The sequence below is a fragment of the Meleagris gallopavo genome, chromosome 7, assembly GCF_905368555.1.
Source record: "Meleagris gallopavo chromosome 7, MGAL_WU_HG_1.1, whole genome shotgun sequence".
NCBI classification, from domain to species: Eukaryota; Metazoa; Chordata; class Aves; order Galliformes; family Phasianidae; genus Meleagris; species Meleagris gallopavo.
The window spans coordinates 31,056,157-31,074,953 of NC_139410.1; the positions used below are offsets into that span (position 1 = coordinate 31,056,157).

Below are 18,797 nucleotides of genomic sequence, written 5' to 3' on the forward strand. Positions count from 1 at the left end.
CCAAATATGCTGCGAGTGAGTGACAGATTTAGCAAACTCTCTTTATTTACATACAAATACATGTACACATACATTCTGTATATGTACACATATTCAAGTGTATATACATACATGGTTTCCACATACTCTACAATAAATAGCATGTAGGGTTTTCTTTTAATTGCCTACAGTGCTGAGTAAAAATACATGGCAATAAAATCATGGCTTACAGCTAAGTTACAAAAGCACCAGACACTGAACTCATAGCAATAAATCCGAGCTTATATACAGCTGGAACAAGGACACGCTATACAGAATACAAAGTAGAACACCTTGTAGGAATCAACAGTGAGAGACAAACTGAAAAACATTATTTAGAACAGGAGGGACTCTGTATGAGAAGAAGGAAAGCAAAGCAGTTAGGTTCTTGGCGAAACAAAACCACACGTTTAGTTTGGTCACCTGAAGAAGAAACAAATTAATCGTTACTTTCATATTTTAACAGTAATTTTTTCTATGAGATTTTATCAGTGAAATGGGAATTGATCTCATGAGTGAGTCCTTCTGAGCTGTTGGGGTGTACACAGCACTCAAACTGATTATTTTAGCAGTACTTCATTTAAGCCACGTGCAACTTCTTGCTCCCTGCGTGTTAGACTACAGGCAATAGAAGCACTCCCTCAGCTAGCTTTTTCCACAGGACCTGTGATAAGGGACTGTGACAGCAGACTGACAGCAGTGGTAAATCAACACCCAAAGAAATGGCAAGGAATTTGTGCTTGAAGCTGCACTGCTGGAGCTAACTGTCCTGCAGAACCAAACCACAGGCAGACCCTGCTCTGTCACACCCAACCGTGACAGAGCAATGTGGTTCCATGTGGGTGTGCTGGTCCAGGTGAGGATTTTATACCAACAGCAATTGTTTGGAATCTGCTCTATGAGGTGAAGGTGCATAGATTTGTGTTGTCCTCTTTGTTTTTCACTGCTTAATATATTGATCTTAAATACGGAGTACTAAGGAAGACAACTGGGTGCCGTTAAGCAGAAAATTTCCTCCTCCTGCTGATGGATTCTCCTTGCCACAACGTGGTGCTGAGGCCTAGGAAGCAAGACAGTCACTTCCCTCACAGCTGGCACCGTTTGCAGCTGAAACAGAGATTATCTTTTTCTAGGGTACATATGCTCTCAGTCACTGTGAAACGAGTACTGGTGCATGTGTGAATGCTTGGGGATGGTCAGAAGCATTGGTGACAATAGAAGGAGGAAACGTACACCAAACCTGCACACCTGGTGGGCCTAATAAACTAAAGCTCATCAATATCTAATTACATCATTGCATATTCATGGACAAGAAGTCTGAAGGAAGAACTACTCACTCTTCACTTCAATGAATACGTACAACTACCACAGCTCATAGAAATGTCCTTTCCTTCCTTTCTCCCCTCCCTTAGAAATAATGCTTTCTTTTCATATTTGGACTCGATACTTTATGAAATTAGTGGGAGAGCCATTCGTTTGGATTTTGTATGGAAGCAGCTGAGAATCATCTTTATAACTTGCTCTTTATATTGTCATCTCCTAAGGTTCCCAATGAGAAAGAGATTCATTTCCTGCTAAGTGTTGTCCAATTCAAGTGAAAGATAACCTCTCTGCCTTGGAGTGTACTTTAAAAAAACTGATTTTCAAGATCGATGCTCATTACAGACATAATTTTCTTTGTTTTTTTTAATTTTTTTTTATCATGTCTGCCTAGTAGCTCCCTTATGAACGATGAGAGTACTAAAATGCAATGGTCTCAAATGAAAATGTTCGTTACGTAAACAGTTTGATTAGTTACGATACAGCACAAACACAGCTACGGTTTTTAAAGACTTTTGAACCTGATAGGAAAAACATATTCCTCTCCAGAAGGTTAATGGAGATGCTTATTTTTATGACTGGTGCTGGATCTCTACAGTTAGTGAGGGCTGTGTCAGCCAGAGGACAAGTACGGAGTCTCGCTATGGTAATTATAATCAGGACAGACCTTTTGCACCAGTTTGTAATCTACGCTGTAAAAGGCGATGTAAATGCAGATAACTTTGAATGGTTTAGAACACAACCAGGAGACATGGCTTTGGGTCTGCTCTTGATAGCAGATCTTTGAGGGGTCGAAGTTGCACAAGGCAGTTTTTTTAGCGCGATCTGTTTTTTCGTACTCGATGCGGCAATTGAAGGACTTGGATTCCTTGGTCTCCAAAGTTGACTGTGGAGACGATTCGAATTCGACCACCTTGGAAGGTGGCACCAGGCTCACAGAAACGTTTCCCAGACCTGTGGAGTTATGTCGGAAATAAACACTGAAGGTGCCGTTGCCGTGATCGACGATTTTCCCTGTGATCAGGAGATTCAGTTTAACAGTTTTGATGTTAGAGTGGAAGTCGCCCCATCCAAACATCTTCTTGAATTTCCCAGTTTTTACTATAGGTCTGCGTTTAGTTCGTGCGAGAGATTCCTGAACCTCCGTGATGTTGGACAACCAATCCCAAAAGTTTTCTATGCTGTCCGAGTAGGACACCTGGCCATGTTTCAGTACTGGGGATGGCTTAACAAACAGACGTAGCGGGTTGATGATCCTGGAGTGGACCACGTTGTCCACCAATGTCTCTGCAGCATCCTTGTCTTCCCAGTCCAGCACATCTGTAGCTTGTACGACTTGATTACCATCACAAAATACCTGTTCCAAAACAGAAAAAGAACTGTATGAACTGTGAAAAGAAAAATGTCAAGCTACTACAGGAGCCATTAATATTCGCTTTTGTATCACTCCAGTGGACTGCAGTAATGAGTAACTTCTGCAGCCCCGTGAAATCTCAAAGATTTTATTCAATAGCTTACAGAAGATGCAAAACACTCACTAGGAGCCATCCAGCGGAAAAAATGCATAAATCTCTGGATGGGTCAAGGACCGTCACGCATCAAGCAAGGCAAGCATGTTTTTCTCACAGTTATGTTAGATAAAAACGTGCCTGAGGATGCAAGAAAACTGGAAACAGCAAAGTGGTACCTCCGCTAAAAGAGTGAAAAGAGAAAAGCAGAACTTTTCCATTCTTCTTTGTTATTCTCCTTACTTAACCTAACAAATGCTTTAGGCTTAAAATCCTGTTATCTGTGTGTACTAAAATTGCTTACTCTACATTTGTATTTTTGTCTTGCCCAAGTTTCTAGCAGATTCTGAAAGTAATTATGGTTTTTGGTGTGCTGGAGGTAGGTGCTAAACTTGCCTGTGTATGGCAAGGCCAAGCCTGCAAGAAGGGCTGAGCAACACATCTTACCATTTTACAGAAGTGTGATCAGGCCAAGCTAAGTCTAATGCAAAAAGGTTTGCAATCAGGAAGCATGTTACTACATCCAGTATCAACAGAAAGATGTTAGCTTTCAAACAGGTGTGTCTTAGTATCAGATGCCCAATTAAATGCACAGGCATATTGCCTGTGTACAGCCTTCCTCTTCACTCTGAAAGTGGAGCCCTGTTGAAAATACAGAACTAGAGCATGCTCTGAAGAGATCAGAAGTAGGATGTGTGTTTCTGCAGGCTAGAAATGAACGTCGACCTTTCTTTGCACATCCTTGAAGTCCTGAACACGAGTTTTGTAAAACATGTTTGCCTGTTAGTTCTGTTTGTTCCCTTCAAGCTTATGCCAGAATCTTCAAGTACAAAGAAAAGATTTTCAGCTGCTCTATTCATCATTAACCAGCACGTAAACACATGCATGAATAAAATGTAAAGAAGCTCAAGAGGGAAAGAACAGTGCTGTACCAGGTCCAATCCCCAGTGAAATACTCCCTCCTCTTCCTCCTGGCAAAATGCTGCTGGGATTATACCTCTGCTCCTGCAGGGCCAGAGTCAGTGTGGTAGACCCCTAGTATTGCTAGCACTGAGACACAGTTTTCACTAATCAGTAGGCAACCACAGCACCACTTATGGGGTGGAAGGTTGCTTAAAGCAGCCAAAACAGGGAATGAATGCCATCCTTTTCACTTGCTGGGTAATGCTGACTTTGTGGGATGGAATTCGGTGCTGCTTGTCTCACAAGAGAAAATGTTAGAAGCAATGCTGGGCTTACTGTTCCCCTGCTATGTACCAAAGCTACCCGTAGTTCTTAGCACTTTATCATATTCAATCATTATTTTCTATAATCTTCAATTTTTTTTTTCATTCAATTACCTGGAACTCCAAAACCACTGGTCCTTTCCTGCTTTCTACCAATCAGAAGCCTGAACCCAGCTTAACACATATCCTTCCTACCTTCCCTAATGCAGTACTTGAGATAGGCTTTACCTTACTTGTGTATTGAGAGGCAGCCATCGCTAAATAAATCTGTGGCTGGATCCATACTTTGGGGTTAGGTGTGGCTCACATAAGCAAATTATTTTCTTCTTCAGATTACAGAGGGAGAAAAAAGGCACCAATGATCACTCTCAGCCTGAGACCTTGTATGTCAAGTTTCTGCCACCACACAATGTTTTTTATGGCTGAGCTATGAACTTGGGAAAATAGGAGATCCTAATGGAAGCAGTGACAGATGCTTATCTGCACCAGCACAAATAGCTGTCATAACGATGCCGAGGGAAGCTGTCACGGTGATGGAAAGTTCTCAGTGAAGCAATGTCATGTTTATGCATGGATCTTCAGCCACTTCTAAGCCAGTCCACATGCTCAAAATCAGCTGGGTGAACCTGCAGAAGCTGGCCTGGGTGAGCTCCCAGCTGCAGCCAGGGCTGGGTTCAGAGCAGCAGGAGCTGAGGCACACACTCACCTGTCCTTCACCCCAACCCAACCGGAGGCTTCTCAGAGCTCTATGAGAAGCTGTACTGCTGCACTTCCAGATTCCAGCAGAGACAGGGCCCTGGTAGAGCTGACAAAACGTTTCTCAGTGTCTGCATGGCTAAATGGCCTCCTGCATGAAATGCTCATAGCCATGCGAAGATGTGGGCACCTGTAGCCGGTGTCACTGCTAGTAACTGAGCTGGGAGCAGCTAAAAATCTGAAGGAGAAATACATGGAATCAGAGCTGTTCAGCACACAGGCGGTTCTAACTTCTCTTGTTTCTGCACTCAGCTGTGCCTGTCCTTTGGCAAGGGCACAGGAACACCGCATTTGTCCTCCTGGGCTACTTTTCTTTTGCAGCACTTACTGAAAGCCACGCTACGGCTCTTTGGCTTTTCTCTCCTTCCTTTCACAAAGAGCTACAGGGCACCGAGTCATGTGCTACTGGTAATGCTCAATGTATGTCTCTTCTGGGGGCTCTCACTCCAAATGAGATAGCAGAGCATTGCCTCCTCAAGTGCTTTTTGCAGCAGGCTCTGATATAAAAAGAAGAAAAATGTGCTATGAGGTTCAGAGAGGCTGCAGGATGGGAAGCAGTGATGCATGCTCAGACAGGCTAGGTTTGTCACATCAGTGAGGTATCAGGGCAAAATTATTTCAATTATTTCAGAGTGGTATCATGCTAAACCACTTTTAATTACGTGTGTTACAGTGCATGAGCAGCTGGCATGCTCACAGCAAACAAGCTGCTTCAGCTGAGGTGACATGGTGGCAATTAAATAGCTTTCATCACACGTGAACACACGATGGTTCAGATGCTGAATCATGACGATGCACTATTCCTGTTTAAGGCAGGTACAGCACCAAATAAACACGGCTACAATTTGTGCCTTTATCAAAATGAGCAGTTTTTCTAATTCTCAAGCAGATTGCAGACTGTAGGACTCCAAACTTGTGCAGCCTTATTTCTTGACTCTGCCCTGCTGCTGCCTTGTTTCACTCGTTTGGTTGTAGGAACGGGGCTGAGCTGTCAGCACAATCAGTTGCAGGAAAGAGGACTTTGCAAGCGCCCAACAGTACATGGTTGTTTTGCACACGTTCAGTAATTGATGGCTAATAAAAAAGAGCCTGCTTCTGCTCAGTGCTTAGTGCTGGAGCAGGAATGAAGGTGCATTGTTCAGAAATGTGAATAATATTCGTACCTTTTGAACGTAAAATTCAAAGAATAAGAATAAAACCTTATTTCTGTGCACTTTCAGAAGTTGCTCTATTTTAAATAAAGCCTCTTGCAATGACAGAATCGAACGCTTAACACATCATTTTCTTCTATGCGTTGCAAAGGCCCTTCACTCGATGACAGCTTTTTGCTATTAGCAAGGTTGGGCACATGCCCACTTGATTCACTTTGGTTAGCAATTTCCGGGAAATAAAAAAAATCTGTATTAAAAGAATGCAGCGCATGCTGGAAAAATGGCTTCCTCAGCATCTTCCCATTTCACAATAATGCTTCTCTATAGTGGAAAATATTGCTGGTAGGGTATTTGAAAAAAATACTAGCTTAAGGAAGTGAGTATATACATTTAAATAGATGGCTATTGCTGTAGTTCTCCTCTGCTGCACCTGCATTTTCCCATTCCCTCCAAACCATCAATTTCCAAGCAGAGGAAATAATCTAATCTATTTTCTGTATTAAGGAGGCTGTAAAGTGTCACCCAGTTACCCCAAAATTTCTGTTAGACTATGGATATTTTCCATGAAGGGCCACTCTCTGGACCCATTGAGATGTACAGAATCCATGACGCGCCTTGCCCTTACATTTTAGTACACTAAACACAAAAACAGTTCAAACCAAAGCATAACATTGTGAATATTTCAAACTTCAAACCATTGGTCCTTCCTGAGCACTTCTCTGACCAATTGTGATTACTCTTCAAAGACTTTTTGCATCCAAGCATGATTTCTTTCACTCAGAGGGTGACGATGCACTGGAACAGGCTGCCCAAGGAGGTTTTGGAAGCCCCATCCCTGGAGGCTTTCAAGGCCAGGCTGGATGTGGCTCTGGGCATCCTGGTCTGCTGGTTGGTGACCCTGCACATAGCAGGGGAGTTGAAACTAGATGAGCATTGTGGTCCTTTTCAACCCAGGCCATTCTAGGATTCTATGATTCTGATCATGATAGCGAGGCTTGGGATTAAATAATGTTCTCGTGAACCATTTATGAGAAATCAGCCCATGTGGAGGAGATGCTGGTGTTAGCGAAGGCTGTGTTTCTGTATTTGCACAGTTAAACTCACAATCCTTCATCTGGAATTTGCTCCCACACCTTTCTCTGTGGGCAAAGCACTTAATGAAAGAGTAGCCATACAAGAGTTAATTTTCTCAATGCCTTGGGGATTTTATCCAGGTCATCATTCACCAGCAATCATTTCTATAGCTTCACCCCTGCCAAGAATCATTTAAAAACTGTCAGCAATTAGCTGAAATAAATAGGTCTGTTGGGATAAGCAGAGCTCAAGTCCCTACTTGGTCACTGGTTGGTGTTGCAGTGTGTTTATTCTGCAGAGGAAGAGGAAGGGGTGGTAGGACAGAGGTGGAACACAGCAATGGTCACCTGTCCTGGGTTTCACCAGTGGGGAAAACTCATCCTGGGGAGTTCCAGCAGACTTTGAGCTCTCCACTGGTCCCAGCCCTGACGCTGCATCACAAGGGTTCAGAATCATGCCACTGCCATAGCTGCATAGGATGCTGATCACTTTGGCTTCCTCCTGCTAATTTCAGCATCTTCCTGCAGCAATAATGCAGGATCACTGAGCAGCTTCACAAAAACCTCACTTTGAATAGGGGGGAGAGAAGGAAGAGAAATAGCTCTGCTTTATCTGTTTGAAAATTCAATGATTTCAACACATTTATCAAATTTTAAATAATTTATGCCTTGACGGGCCTTATCAATTTTGCAAAGCACACGCATTAACCAGATACAATGATCTCATATTAGCTTTTTCAGCATCTTACACCAGAGCCCAGAAAGATTAATAAAAACTCAGACTGTCATGAATTAAATGGAAAAAACATAAAATTGTGTTCCATTATGGCCTTTTTTTGCTAGAAAATGATGACGGGTTCTAATAATTCATCACAACAAGCTGAGTTTGAACTTTGCTGATTATTAAACACGCTTTTCCCAAAGGCTGAGGCCGTGATAGGTTTTATGGCAGCAGATGTGACTGCTGTCAGGAATGCTTCAAGGAATTTAGGAATTAAGCAATGTCTTCTTTTAGCAGGACTACACGAAAGGGATGCGTTTGTTCTGTCTCGTCACAGCCTTATTTTGCAAGGTGTTATAGGCATAAGTGCTGCAAGTGTGGTTTGACTCTTTTACCACTGCAGCTTTTGCTAGGAATGAAAACTTTGACTTAACACCCTGGGTTGTCACACAGAAAAATCTCTCAGGATACCCAGACCTTCAGCAGCCCAAACTCATACTTAGGTTTTTGCTTGGAAAACTTGGATCATTGGTCCCTTTACTCCAAAAAAACTGTGGGGAAACTTAATATTTCCCTTGAGGAAACAAGAGATTGTGCAGGTCAGCCTGCACCGAGAAACAAGGATTTGCTTGCACTGAATTGAAGATATTTCATGTCTGGTGAGGTATAAGATTTTACTCTGATTCCTCCTTGCCCCAATAGCAGGGAATGTGGCTGAGGTCCCTGGGTTCATTGGGCCCAGAGCAGGGGAGCTGAGCAATGCCCTCATGGTGGTGCAGCACCTCATGGTTTGGAGGGACAGCACTGAGCTCTGCTCTGTGACACCCAGGGTCACGTCAGGGGGTTGCAATGCAGTAAGTTTTCAAGACTCATGCAGCTATGGTTACTTTCTTTCACCCAGGAAAGGGGGCCAGAAATCCCCTGCTCAGGAGCGAATATAATTGGATTGCTTTAACAATTGTGCCCTGTCTCCTGTAGTTAATACCACACTGACAAACTACTTCAACAGAAATAACAAGCCTTCATGATTGAACTGTGCTGCCTGTTAACTTTTCTGATTGGAACCGAATCCTACAAAGCAGCTGGTCACTGCAGCACTGTGCTGGTGTGATGTTATGTGACGTCCTCCCAGTATCCCAGCACCTTGGGTGAAGTGTCAGAGAGAAAGGAGAAAGGGGAGAATCAAACTATATAACCATATTTTAATTGTGAATGTTTGGATTTTCTGACATACCGTTGTCTGAAAGTCAACTGATGCCAAGAAAAACTTAAACACCTGCAGGGGATGCAGCAGTAATGGTGAGCCCAAAGCATTCCTTAACTTCTTAGCTGTTTGCCCTTCAGGAGTTTCAGACTGTTACAGAAGGTAAGGCAGAAAACAGACACTAGAAATATAGAAGCAAATGTGCAGACTCAGTGCTACCTTCCCTCACTATAATACGGCAAGTTCCTTGCAGAAATACAGGGATTGAATGAAGCTGATTCACTGAGCACTACCTAAATGTGCTTTGCTGTTTTTCCTCCCAGGATCTGAGAGAAAAAAATCTCTCTATACCTATGTACACCTGAAGGCTGGAGAAGGTAACAAGTAGAAGTCTTTAATAAGAATATAAGCCAACATTCAAATAACCTACTGACAAACATATCAGTCTAAAACAAATGGCCATACTGGAAGCACTTCCAATTCAGGCTATGATTCCATTGCATATTTTTCAACAAAACAGATACTCCAACCTCAGAGTCGTGTTTTACAGAGAAAAAAATTGCTTTAAAATTTTCCACTTTTGTGAGGCAGCAAAATAATCTTTTACTTAAGACAACACTTCAGTAAAGAAACGAATTTACATGGAGGAAGAAGCAGAAGCAAAGATTGAAAATCTGATGCCTACAATTTGAAGCCTACAATTAATTCCTTTTCCTAACAGTTCCATACTTTCCTATGTGGGGAAAGTATTTGCCATTTTTTCTTACTAGCCTACCAGTAGTTTTAGCTTAAGTGTTCCCTCCAGCCCCAGTTGGAGAAATGGCCCAGCAGGCTTTTAAATGATATGTGTGTATTGCATTGATGCACCTTTTTTTGCTGAAACAACAGAAAACTTGTTCTGAGAATTGCTTCTTTTCAACAAATGAGCACAAATTCTGCTGTTGAAGAATTCACGTTGTTCTATGTGGTTTTTTTTTCCCCATAAGGTTAAAATAGAGGTTTTTGAGATTAAAAAAAAAAAAAAGGTACCTTATTTATCTGTAGGAAAAGGCATCTGGAGTTCAAGTGGCATCTGGATGGGGTGCTACGAGATATGGTTTAGTGGGTAGTAATGGTGGTAGGAGGACGGTTGGACTAGATCTTGTAGGTCCTTTCCAACCTCGTGATTCTACGATTCTAAAGGAAGGCTCATAATTTTGTCTGACATTAATTAGATATAGATATTGGTATTTCTAAGTAGCTTTTGGCATTTGAGAGGCATCCAGCTCTTTTTGAAGGTTGGAGAAGAAATAGCAATGAAGGACATTAAGTGAATGATCTGAAAAACAGTGCTGTACCAAATACCTAATTCAGTTTCAGTAAGATATACAAATCTTAGTTGAGATATGAGGTATGTAGATACGTGAAATGGTCAAGAAGGACGTGGCTGATCCCAGGACAAAAAAGGAAATGCTGTGGTGTGGTTCTGAGCTACCTGACCTACATGGCAGTGGCCTCAACTGTGTTAGAGCTGAACTGTCCTTCAGGAAATAAGCAAAAAGGTCATCAAGTCTCTGAGATACTAATGGGATAATCTTGCCAGATGGGGCTTCTGAGGAACTTCTGAAGTTAGATGGCTGAAAGCTGAAAATTTGACTTCAAAAATCAAAGCACACTTTCTTCAAGAAACGTCTCTAATCCTGGTAAGGGGAAGGGAGAAGATGAAAGGTAACCTAGACACGCAGGTTTCAGCCTCAGTGGGCTGTGTTTGTTCATCCCCACGTGTGCCAGGGGCACGTCTTCAGGCAGGCATCTTCCAGCAGCTGCTGCCAGCCTCTTGCCCCTCTACAGCCCTCTCTCTGAACTGGCCTGGCCACATAACTGACGTGAACTGCACCAAGGCACCCGGCCAGCATTAAGAAGAAAGCACCATTGGTGCTAGAGAAACACAGCTGCTTAAAATCCCAGCTGTACTCTTGTAATCTATTCTGTGTTTGAGCTTCTCATAGCCTTGGACACAAATATCAGCTTACGGGACTAAGACTTGTGTTTTAGGATGAAGTTAGAGATCCAACCAATATGTAGGTGTTTTTTGAAGGCATCTCTTTCACCTGGCGAGCCTGCGAGGTGTCCCAGGTGCTTCCAATCTCCACCACCACACCTGCAGATGTTGCTCGACAGCTCAGAGGACTAAAACCTACAAAAGGCTCCTCTTACACCAAACTAAAATGGGAATGCTCCAACAGCTTCTTTGTAACGTAGCATCTGTTGTCTGGTCATCTGTTGAACTTTTCAATTAATAATTCTCTCTCATGCTGATTTCTTTAATGTCTGGGAGATTTCTCTTTACTTTAGTTGAGATCAGTTCATTAAGATACTGATTTCAAATTGTAATTATGTGTTGATGAGTACTGCTTGTTGAACCAGCAGTAGTACTGTTATATTCTCGGCTGCAGGAGAGCCCATAGATGCTCCAGTCCCCCGAAGGAGAAGGTTCCAAGGTGCTTGGATAGAGGTGGGTGTGTAAGGATGCTTAGGGGAAGTGTTTCAAGAGTCATAGTCACCTAGTAAGACTATTTTATGTACTGGAGAAAGTACATAAGTGGAAAAGTGCTGTGCCTGTTAGAAAGCAACCTGATTTTACTCAAGTTGTCACCTAGGTTTTGTATGCCTTATAAATTTTAAATTAAAAATCAATTACAGAACGGCCCTTAATCTCCTATTTGGAGTTGATTTATTTTTGGATGAGAACTCTGAAACCTGACTGACCTCCTCCATGCTGAGCACGATGCATAAAATAGTGATTTCTCTATCTCACCACTCACGTGCCAGATTCAAATGTTTTACTGCGTTATGAGGAAGAGTTTTAATAATCTAGACAGATTAAAGGAATAAAAGGATGCTCCCTACAACTCAGAAACAGGGAGAAGCTGATTTCTAGCAGCTTTCAAACCCTGTATTATAGCAGTGCGTAAGAGATGATTAACAAAGAAAAATATTACAGTTATCTACTCCCTTTGAGAGCCTAACTAATGAACCTCCAACAGCTGCTGTTGAAAAATCAGTAACACTATCACTATCAATTTCAAGACAAAGCGCAGCTGACAGATGTTTGAAGTGATAAATCAGGCTGCACAAGGATTAAAATAACAAGCCCCAAATGGCCTTTAAAAGACAAAGGTGCTGCAGCAAACTATTTTCAGCCACTCTGGATACAGTCAAAAGTTAGATCGCTGATACAATTATCTCGCAAAACAGTAATGGCCAAAGTAATACGTTATGAAAAGCCTAACAATGGCAATACTGGAGCCAAGTTTTTGAAAAGAACAGGTTTTATATTCATTTGTGCTTTTAATGGCAGGGCTGAGAACGCTGTGCTGCCATGAATATTACTTTTGGGAATGAGTTATGAAAAGCGTGCGCTGGGCTGAAGCATAAAATGTAACTGAATTGCATTCTTGTACATTTTAATTAATCCTATTTTAAAGCAAGAAGTTACATTTTAATGGGCAATGAACACTGTTATTTAAATAAGGCATACGATTTTTCTGTTGCTTCACTGCAGGCTGGATTTCCTAACAAGCTGTCACTGGAGTGATGGAGATAATGAAAAGAGTCCATCACAGAATGGCTTGGGTTGGAAGGGACCCTAGAAATCATCCAGTTCCGCTCCCTGACATGGGCTGGTTGCCCCCCAGCAGCTCAGACTGCCTGGGGCCCATCCAACCTGGTCTTGGGCATCTTCAGGGGTGGGGAACACGCAGCTCTGGGCAGCGGTGCAGTGTCTCACTGCCCTCTGAGTAAAGACATCTAATCAAAATCTCCTGTCTTTTGGTTTAAAGCCATTCCCCCTTGTCCTATCATTATCAGACCACATACTAAGTTGGTCCCTCTCCTGCTTATAAGCTCCATCAAGGTACTGTGTGCTTGCTAACTCTGCTGCTTTCCCTGGGAGGCAACCATTGTTAGGGGAGAGCTCCAAAAATCAAAGTTTCTGAACTTGATTTCAGCTTTCACTGTTGTGTGCCTCTTATCAGAGGGTACGTAACTGTCTGACATGTTAGGGAGGAAATGTCCTGTTCAGAGGATGCAAACCAGGTGCTCTCCTGGCTCTGGCTTCCCAGAGCAGGATGGGGCTGCCTGGATGCCAGGAGGCTCTAAGCCATGCTGGGTGGCAGATCCACTGCTGTCTTCAGGCTGTAGGGGCCTCTGGTTTGAGCTCCTGGCTGTGGGCACAGCCCCGGTGTGTGAGAGACCGTGGGGTTCAGTAAATTAAATTAAAATCTTTTCCCTTTTGAAACCACTTAGCATGAGGTAGCACACAACGGCACTTCCAGATGTTTTACTGCTGCCTACACACAGGCATGCATGCTGCTTTCCTAAATGAATTACTCTCCTAAAGATGAGGAAATCGTAGACTGACGCTGCCTCTTTATTAAGTCTGAAGGTGAAACAATATTGCCCTTTGGCCGTCAGCAGTCAGCCCTGCCTGCAGCCACTGCGCTCCACACAGTGGGACAGAAATACCAACTTCCATTATCAAGTCCTGTTTAAAGCCAGTGTTAACCCCTTTTGATTTAGTCAGCCATCTTTTGTGCCCCTGAGAAAAGGAAATACACAATTCCTTTCAGTCTGAAATTGTTTGTGCTTTGAAGACTTGGGGAACAGTTAGGGATTAGTTGGTCAAATCCTTTCTAAATGAGTACCTTCCTAAAACAGAAATGTTTTCCTTAAGCTTTTTTCTTTAGCTACTGATCGATCTAACAACTCAACTTTTTGGATTAATTTTGAAAACAAAGAATTGCTCCCATTCGAGATCACTGCAAGTACACGAATAGTTAATGCCAAAAGGAAACGGATGTTTTGAGACACTTAAAAAATGGTGTGGCCCAAACGTGAAAGCCAGGTTGCTATGTGATTTGTTTATTTATTTTAATGGAGTTTAACTAGGAGTGGTTTTGTCATCTGCCCTGTGCCCAGAGGTAACCAATTCATGCTCCCAAAACAGAAGAGCTGAGGTTGGTACCCAGTTTGACTGGAAGAATGTCACAGTGTGTGTGTGTGGCTCATTGCTGCTCAGTGATTTACAGAGGGGCTGAATGTCTAGGATCTTTGTGCTTGCACTGTCAGAACATAAAAAGGATCTGAAAAAAAAAGGACAGCTTATATCAGATACAATGTTATGTTCTACTACAACAGGCACTAATACAAACTGCTGCATTTGCATATAAAAATGTAAATTCAAGCCTATTTATTCCATGTGTATCTGTATCAAACAGGAAGGGAATAAATTCAGTGCTTCTTTACAGCTTTCAATCTTTCTTTTACTGTAAATTACTGTGCATGTAACCCCAAACATTAATTTGGCCTCATCACAGGCTGCAATCGAAGTATTTCAATTAGCATACACAGAACAACATTTCCAGATTGAATAAAAGAACAACGCTGGCAGGGTGCTTGCAGTTGGTGAAGCAAGTAGAAAAGGCAGATAAGACCCCCACTGGCAGAGAAGGCTGGGGGAGATGGGACTCTGGCACAGTGCTTTCAAGGTACGTGCATCTAAAATGTATGGACTAGAAAATGTACAATCCTAGAAACAAGTCAGCAGGAAGCATTCTCTTCATATGCATATTAAGGGTGTTCTGAAGAAAGGCTATAAAAACGCATAACCTTAAAAAGTTTTCCCTGTTTTACCATGAATAATGCAAATAAGAATGCATATTTCAGTGGATATCTGTGTTCTAAAAATCAATGTTTCTATATAGGCTGTTTCCCAATCCTTTGACTGCAGAACCTCAGCAGGCCTGAATACGAATTCAGTTTGGATAAACATTCAGTGAGCAATCTTGGCTCTGTTGACTTTGGTGACTTCACTCAGCAGCTTTTTTTTTTTTTTTTTTTCCTCCAAAAAGTTTAGATGATGTCTGCGTTATCCATGATTCTGTGTTAAAATTCTTGCCATTCTCTTCACTGATCCTGGTCTTGACCATGCACAGGAAACAAGTGCCTCTTTTGTAAATCAGTGTTTAAATTTCTTTGGAGATTTTTCTTTTCCAGTTAATCGTAGTCTTGATCTCTTGGGCAGATAATGAATTTGCTTCCAATTTGCTTTCCAGAATCCATAACTACAAACAAGCCTTACAGGTCACTGCTTAGTTCAATTCCTGCATAAAGGGGTTTAACATGAAATAAAGCCTTTCTCATTATATTCTGAATCTGTATACAAAGCCTTACCAAAATTTATGAATGGGTTTGGGACTGAGATTATTCATGCTGCTTGTTAATACTCGAAAACTGAACAAACCAGAGCTGGGAAGGACAGCTTCTCAGGGAGGATATGAGATGAGATCTGATGAGCACGAGGTACATCTGATGATGTGTAAGTGGTACAGAGGCACGTGTTACTTGTTTTTAATGCATCTTTTCATACACATTACGGCGATCGAAGAAGGAAAGAAATCTAACTGTAACTGCTGCCTAGACCAAAGATGGTAATAAGCTTAAGACAGCCAAAAAAGCAACTCTTGTAAATGTTTTAAATAGCTTCTACTGCATACAAAAGGTGGTTCTACAGGGACTGCGAGTAATCCCTTGTATTAAAATTGAATGTGCTGCCTTAGTTGATCAATTACAAAGATTTTTTAAAGTCTATAAATATGTATGTGCATGACTGAACCAGTAATAAAAACGTGACTTTACAAATCTCCGAGTCTCCGTGCTCAGGTCAATAAACTGTGCTACATCAAATAATGTTATAAGTCTTGATCTCTATGAAGTGCTGGCTAGCAGTAATGAACCCTTTCAGGAACGGCTGCTTTGTCCTGTCTGCCTGCAGAGGGAAGGACAAAAGGGGTTTGGGATCAGGAATTTGTAAATAAATCTGTTTTCCACATTCCTCTTGGTTGAGGTGGAGGCAAACAACCTCCCAGCTCCCATCTGAGGCATAGCAGCTCCTTGCTACCTGCATGTCCCACACCAATGAGAGCAAGACTGTTGGTCTGCAGTGATACTCAGGTTGCTGTCACTTGCATTCAGAGAACAAGTGCTCAAATGCACTTTCACTACATTGAGACTTTATAGTTCCAAATAATGCTCCAGAAAGGAAAATCTTAGCAGATGGCCTTCCAGACAGCAAAGGGCAATACTCGTAAGAGCAGATAAGGTGTTTGTGGCTTGTGTCTGACTGCTTACCTCTTGGATGAATTTCAGCCAAAATTCTGATAGTGGAAAATGGATCGAACAGTTTGGATGTGCACTTTGTTGCTGACCAATGCTTGGAAGGGGATGCTTTTCCCTGAGGTTCCAACAGCATGCTTCAATTTGTTGCTTTATCTCCCCTTGTCCTTGTGCCCACTACATGTGGCAAGCCCAGTCTGGATGGGAGGCAGGAGGAGAGCTCACTGGTGTTCTCTCTAGATGGGACTGCAGCTTTCCTGGCCGTTCCTGAAAGAGTTCATCACTGCCAGCCAATACTTCACCGAGATCAGGACTTGTAACGTTATTTGATGTAGCAGTTTATTGACCTGAGCTGGGAGACTTGTAAAGTCACGTTTTTAATACTGTGTCACTGGAATTCCCTCACTGCACGTTGTCAGGGGAAAGGTGTTCAGCCATATGCACACAACACAGAGAAAGCAGGTCGTTTGGAAGAATGTAGGTACTAAAAAGTCAAAGTTTGAAGTTCTACATTTAGAGATGTGTTTGATTTCTTGTATGTTAAAGCCCAAATCCAAATGTACTGCACCTGGGTCATATCTGCACTAAAGATCTTGCATTCTGTGTGGCTGCATGAGGAAAATGTTCCCTCCAAGAAGCCAAGGCTGATACAGCCAGTGACAGGTTGTTGAGGAGCATCTCAAAAGCATGCTGGGTGCAGATCTGACTTCTCATGTCTTGTAGCCACAGGACTCGTGCAAATAACTGACGTGTGTGGTCATTTCAAGAGCAAATTATAACATCAGGTAGTACTGAGATATTCTGTTGCAGAAGGCCAAGAACGCCCTTGGTTTTAATTATTTATATTCATATTATTTACATTACGTGATAAATGACCGAACAAGAAATACGTGCATTTATTGCTACACACATGGCTTCGACTGAGCAGCTCTTATTTTTTGCTGGATGGCTGATATTGTAATTAAACCTTGGTATACGCTTTGGGAATTTTTAAAAAGTCTTCTGAGCTGTGCTGCACAAAGTACTTCTTACAGAACCATCCCTTTTCTCGTTTCCTTCATGTTTACATTATTCATATAGCAGACAGAGGGAATCAAATCGCGCAGCCTACAAAAAGAGTGAAAAACAGAGCCTTGCTTGCTCCCAGTAGTAAAGAAATGTAGCGTTAAGACTTGAAACTCATTTCCAATTTTCTGTGTTCGTAGCACATTCTCTAAACAGTGCATTATCTCACACACCAGATGTGCAGCAGTATCTAGGTACAACAGGGTGCGATAAGTATGGAATTTCAGCCTCATTTCTTCTTTTATGCTTCAAGTCAAATCCTTACTCTGATTTTAATTTAGGTTTCTGTCTTGTTTTGGTGTGGTTTTTTTGGGGGGTGGGAGAGTGATGGGGAATTTGGCGTTCAATTACAGAAATGGAAAAAGAATAATCATCTGGGACTAAGAGTGTCTTGAGTTAAAAACACAAGAGAAATCCACATCCAAACCTCTAATTTTATTTAAATTGGTGTAAAACCAGAGGACAGAAACAACTTAGGCTGATGTGATTAATTCCACTTAAGGGGAATTTGGCCCCGAGACAGCAGTCTCTTGGCTGACACAACAAGCTGCATTTGGAACTAAAATAAAGCGGAGGATCCCGAAAGTTACTTGAATCGCTGTCAAACGATACTCTGAAAATACTATTTGGATATTAAGAAATTTGAACATAAATAACTCACTTATTTTTGCGTTACTAAGAGGTGCATCGATAACAAAAACGATTACTGCTCTCTCACAGCTGAGCAGTGGTAACCTCATAAAGCAATCAGACGGTGTTGTGAGAGCATGTTTCTCATGTGCGAGTAAGTCACCCCTGGCAAGAGAGGAAATAACACTCAGCACCAGGCTGAATGTGAAAACTTAGATGCTGCATGCTAATTTTCTGGTATGTTAATAGCATTTGGGAGTTGGAAAGTGGGAGTTTCAGCTCAAGGGAAAAGAAAGACCACAGTGGGGGAAAACCTGCTTTATTCTTCAAGGCGCATTTTGTCCTGCTGTTTCTCAAGGAAGGTTCCTTTATCTGCACGAAGTCATCGAGTGCTTTTTGAGTTCAAAGGAAACTTCTTGCTGGTTTCTGTGGGCTTTGACTGGGGCTCAGAGTCTGAACATCAGTGTGGTGCTGAGCAGCCCCGTAAAATGCGGAGGAGGCTTCTGTGAGTGTTGAAAAGGTTCAGTTCCTTGCAGGATCAAATGGCTGCACACCTTTAAAGAAGCTGAGCCTGCTAAGCAACGCTTTCAGTCATCCACAGATGAATGAGCTAATTATTATTATTATTTTTTTGCCCTCGTATACTGTGTAGTCCAATTAAGTTGCTAAGCCAATCACATTGAAATGAATCAACCATATTGTTACATAATTCTTTTTAATAAACAGAGATATCATTATATGAAGTAGGTTCTAAGGGTGCCAGATGCTCCTGAACAGGGAGTCTAATTTATATCATTGATTTCAAGAAGCAGCCCATTCATGTGTGATAGCTGTTATCTCAGTTTAAAGTATCTCATACATAAATGAGAACACAGATGAGCTAAATACGGACCTTATTTAATTCCCCATCACACAATCACACAGAACTGATGTCCAAAACACCAAATAAATGGCTTTGCTGAGATTGCTC

At 42.0% G+C, this 18,797-nt stretch overlaps 1 protein-coding gene across 1 annotated transcript in view; it reads right to left on the reverse strand.

Moving 5' to 3' along the window:
• Positions 1–20: 20 nt before the first annotated feature.
• NXPH2 (neurexophilin 2) overlaps positions 21–18,797 on the reverse strand; it is a 32,247-nt gene continuing 13,470 nt past the window's right edge. Inside the window, exon 2 of the mRNA XM_085228193.1 lies at positions 21–2,695. Within this exon, the coding sequence (XP_085084319.1) occupies positions 1,952–2,695 (744 nt within the window). The 3' untranslated portion in view covers positions 21–1,951. The remainder of the gene's footprint in view (positions 2,696–18,797) is intronic.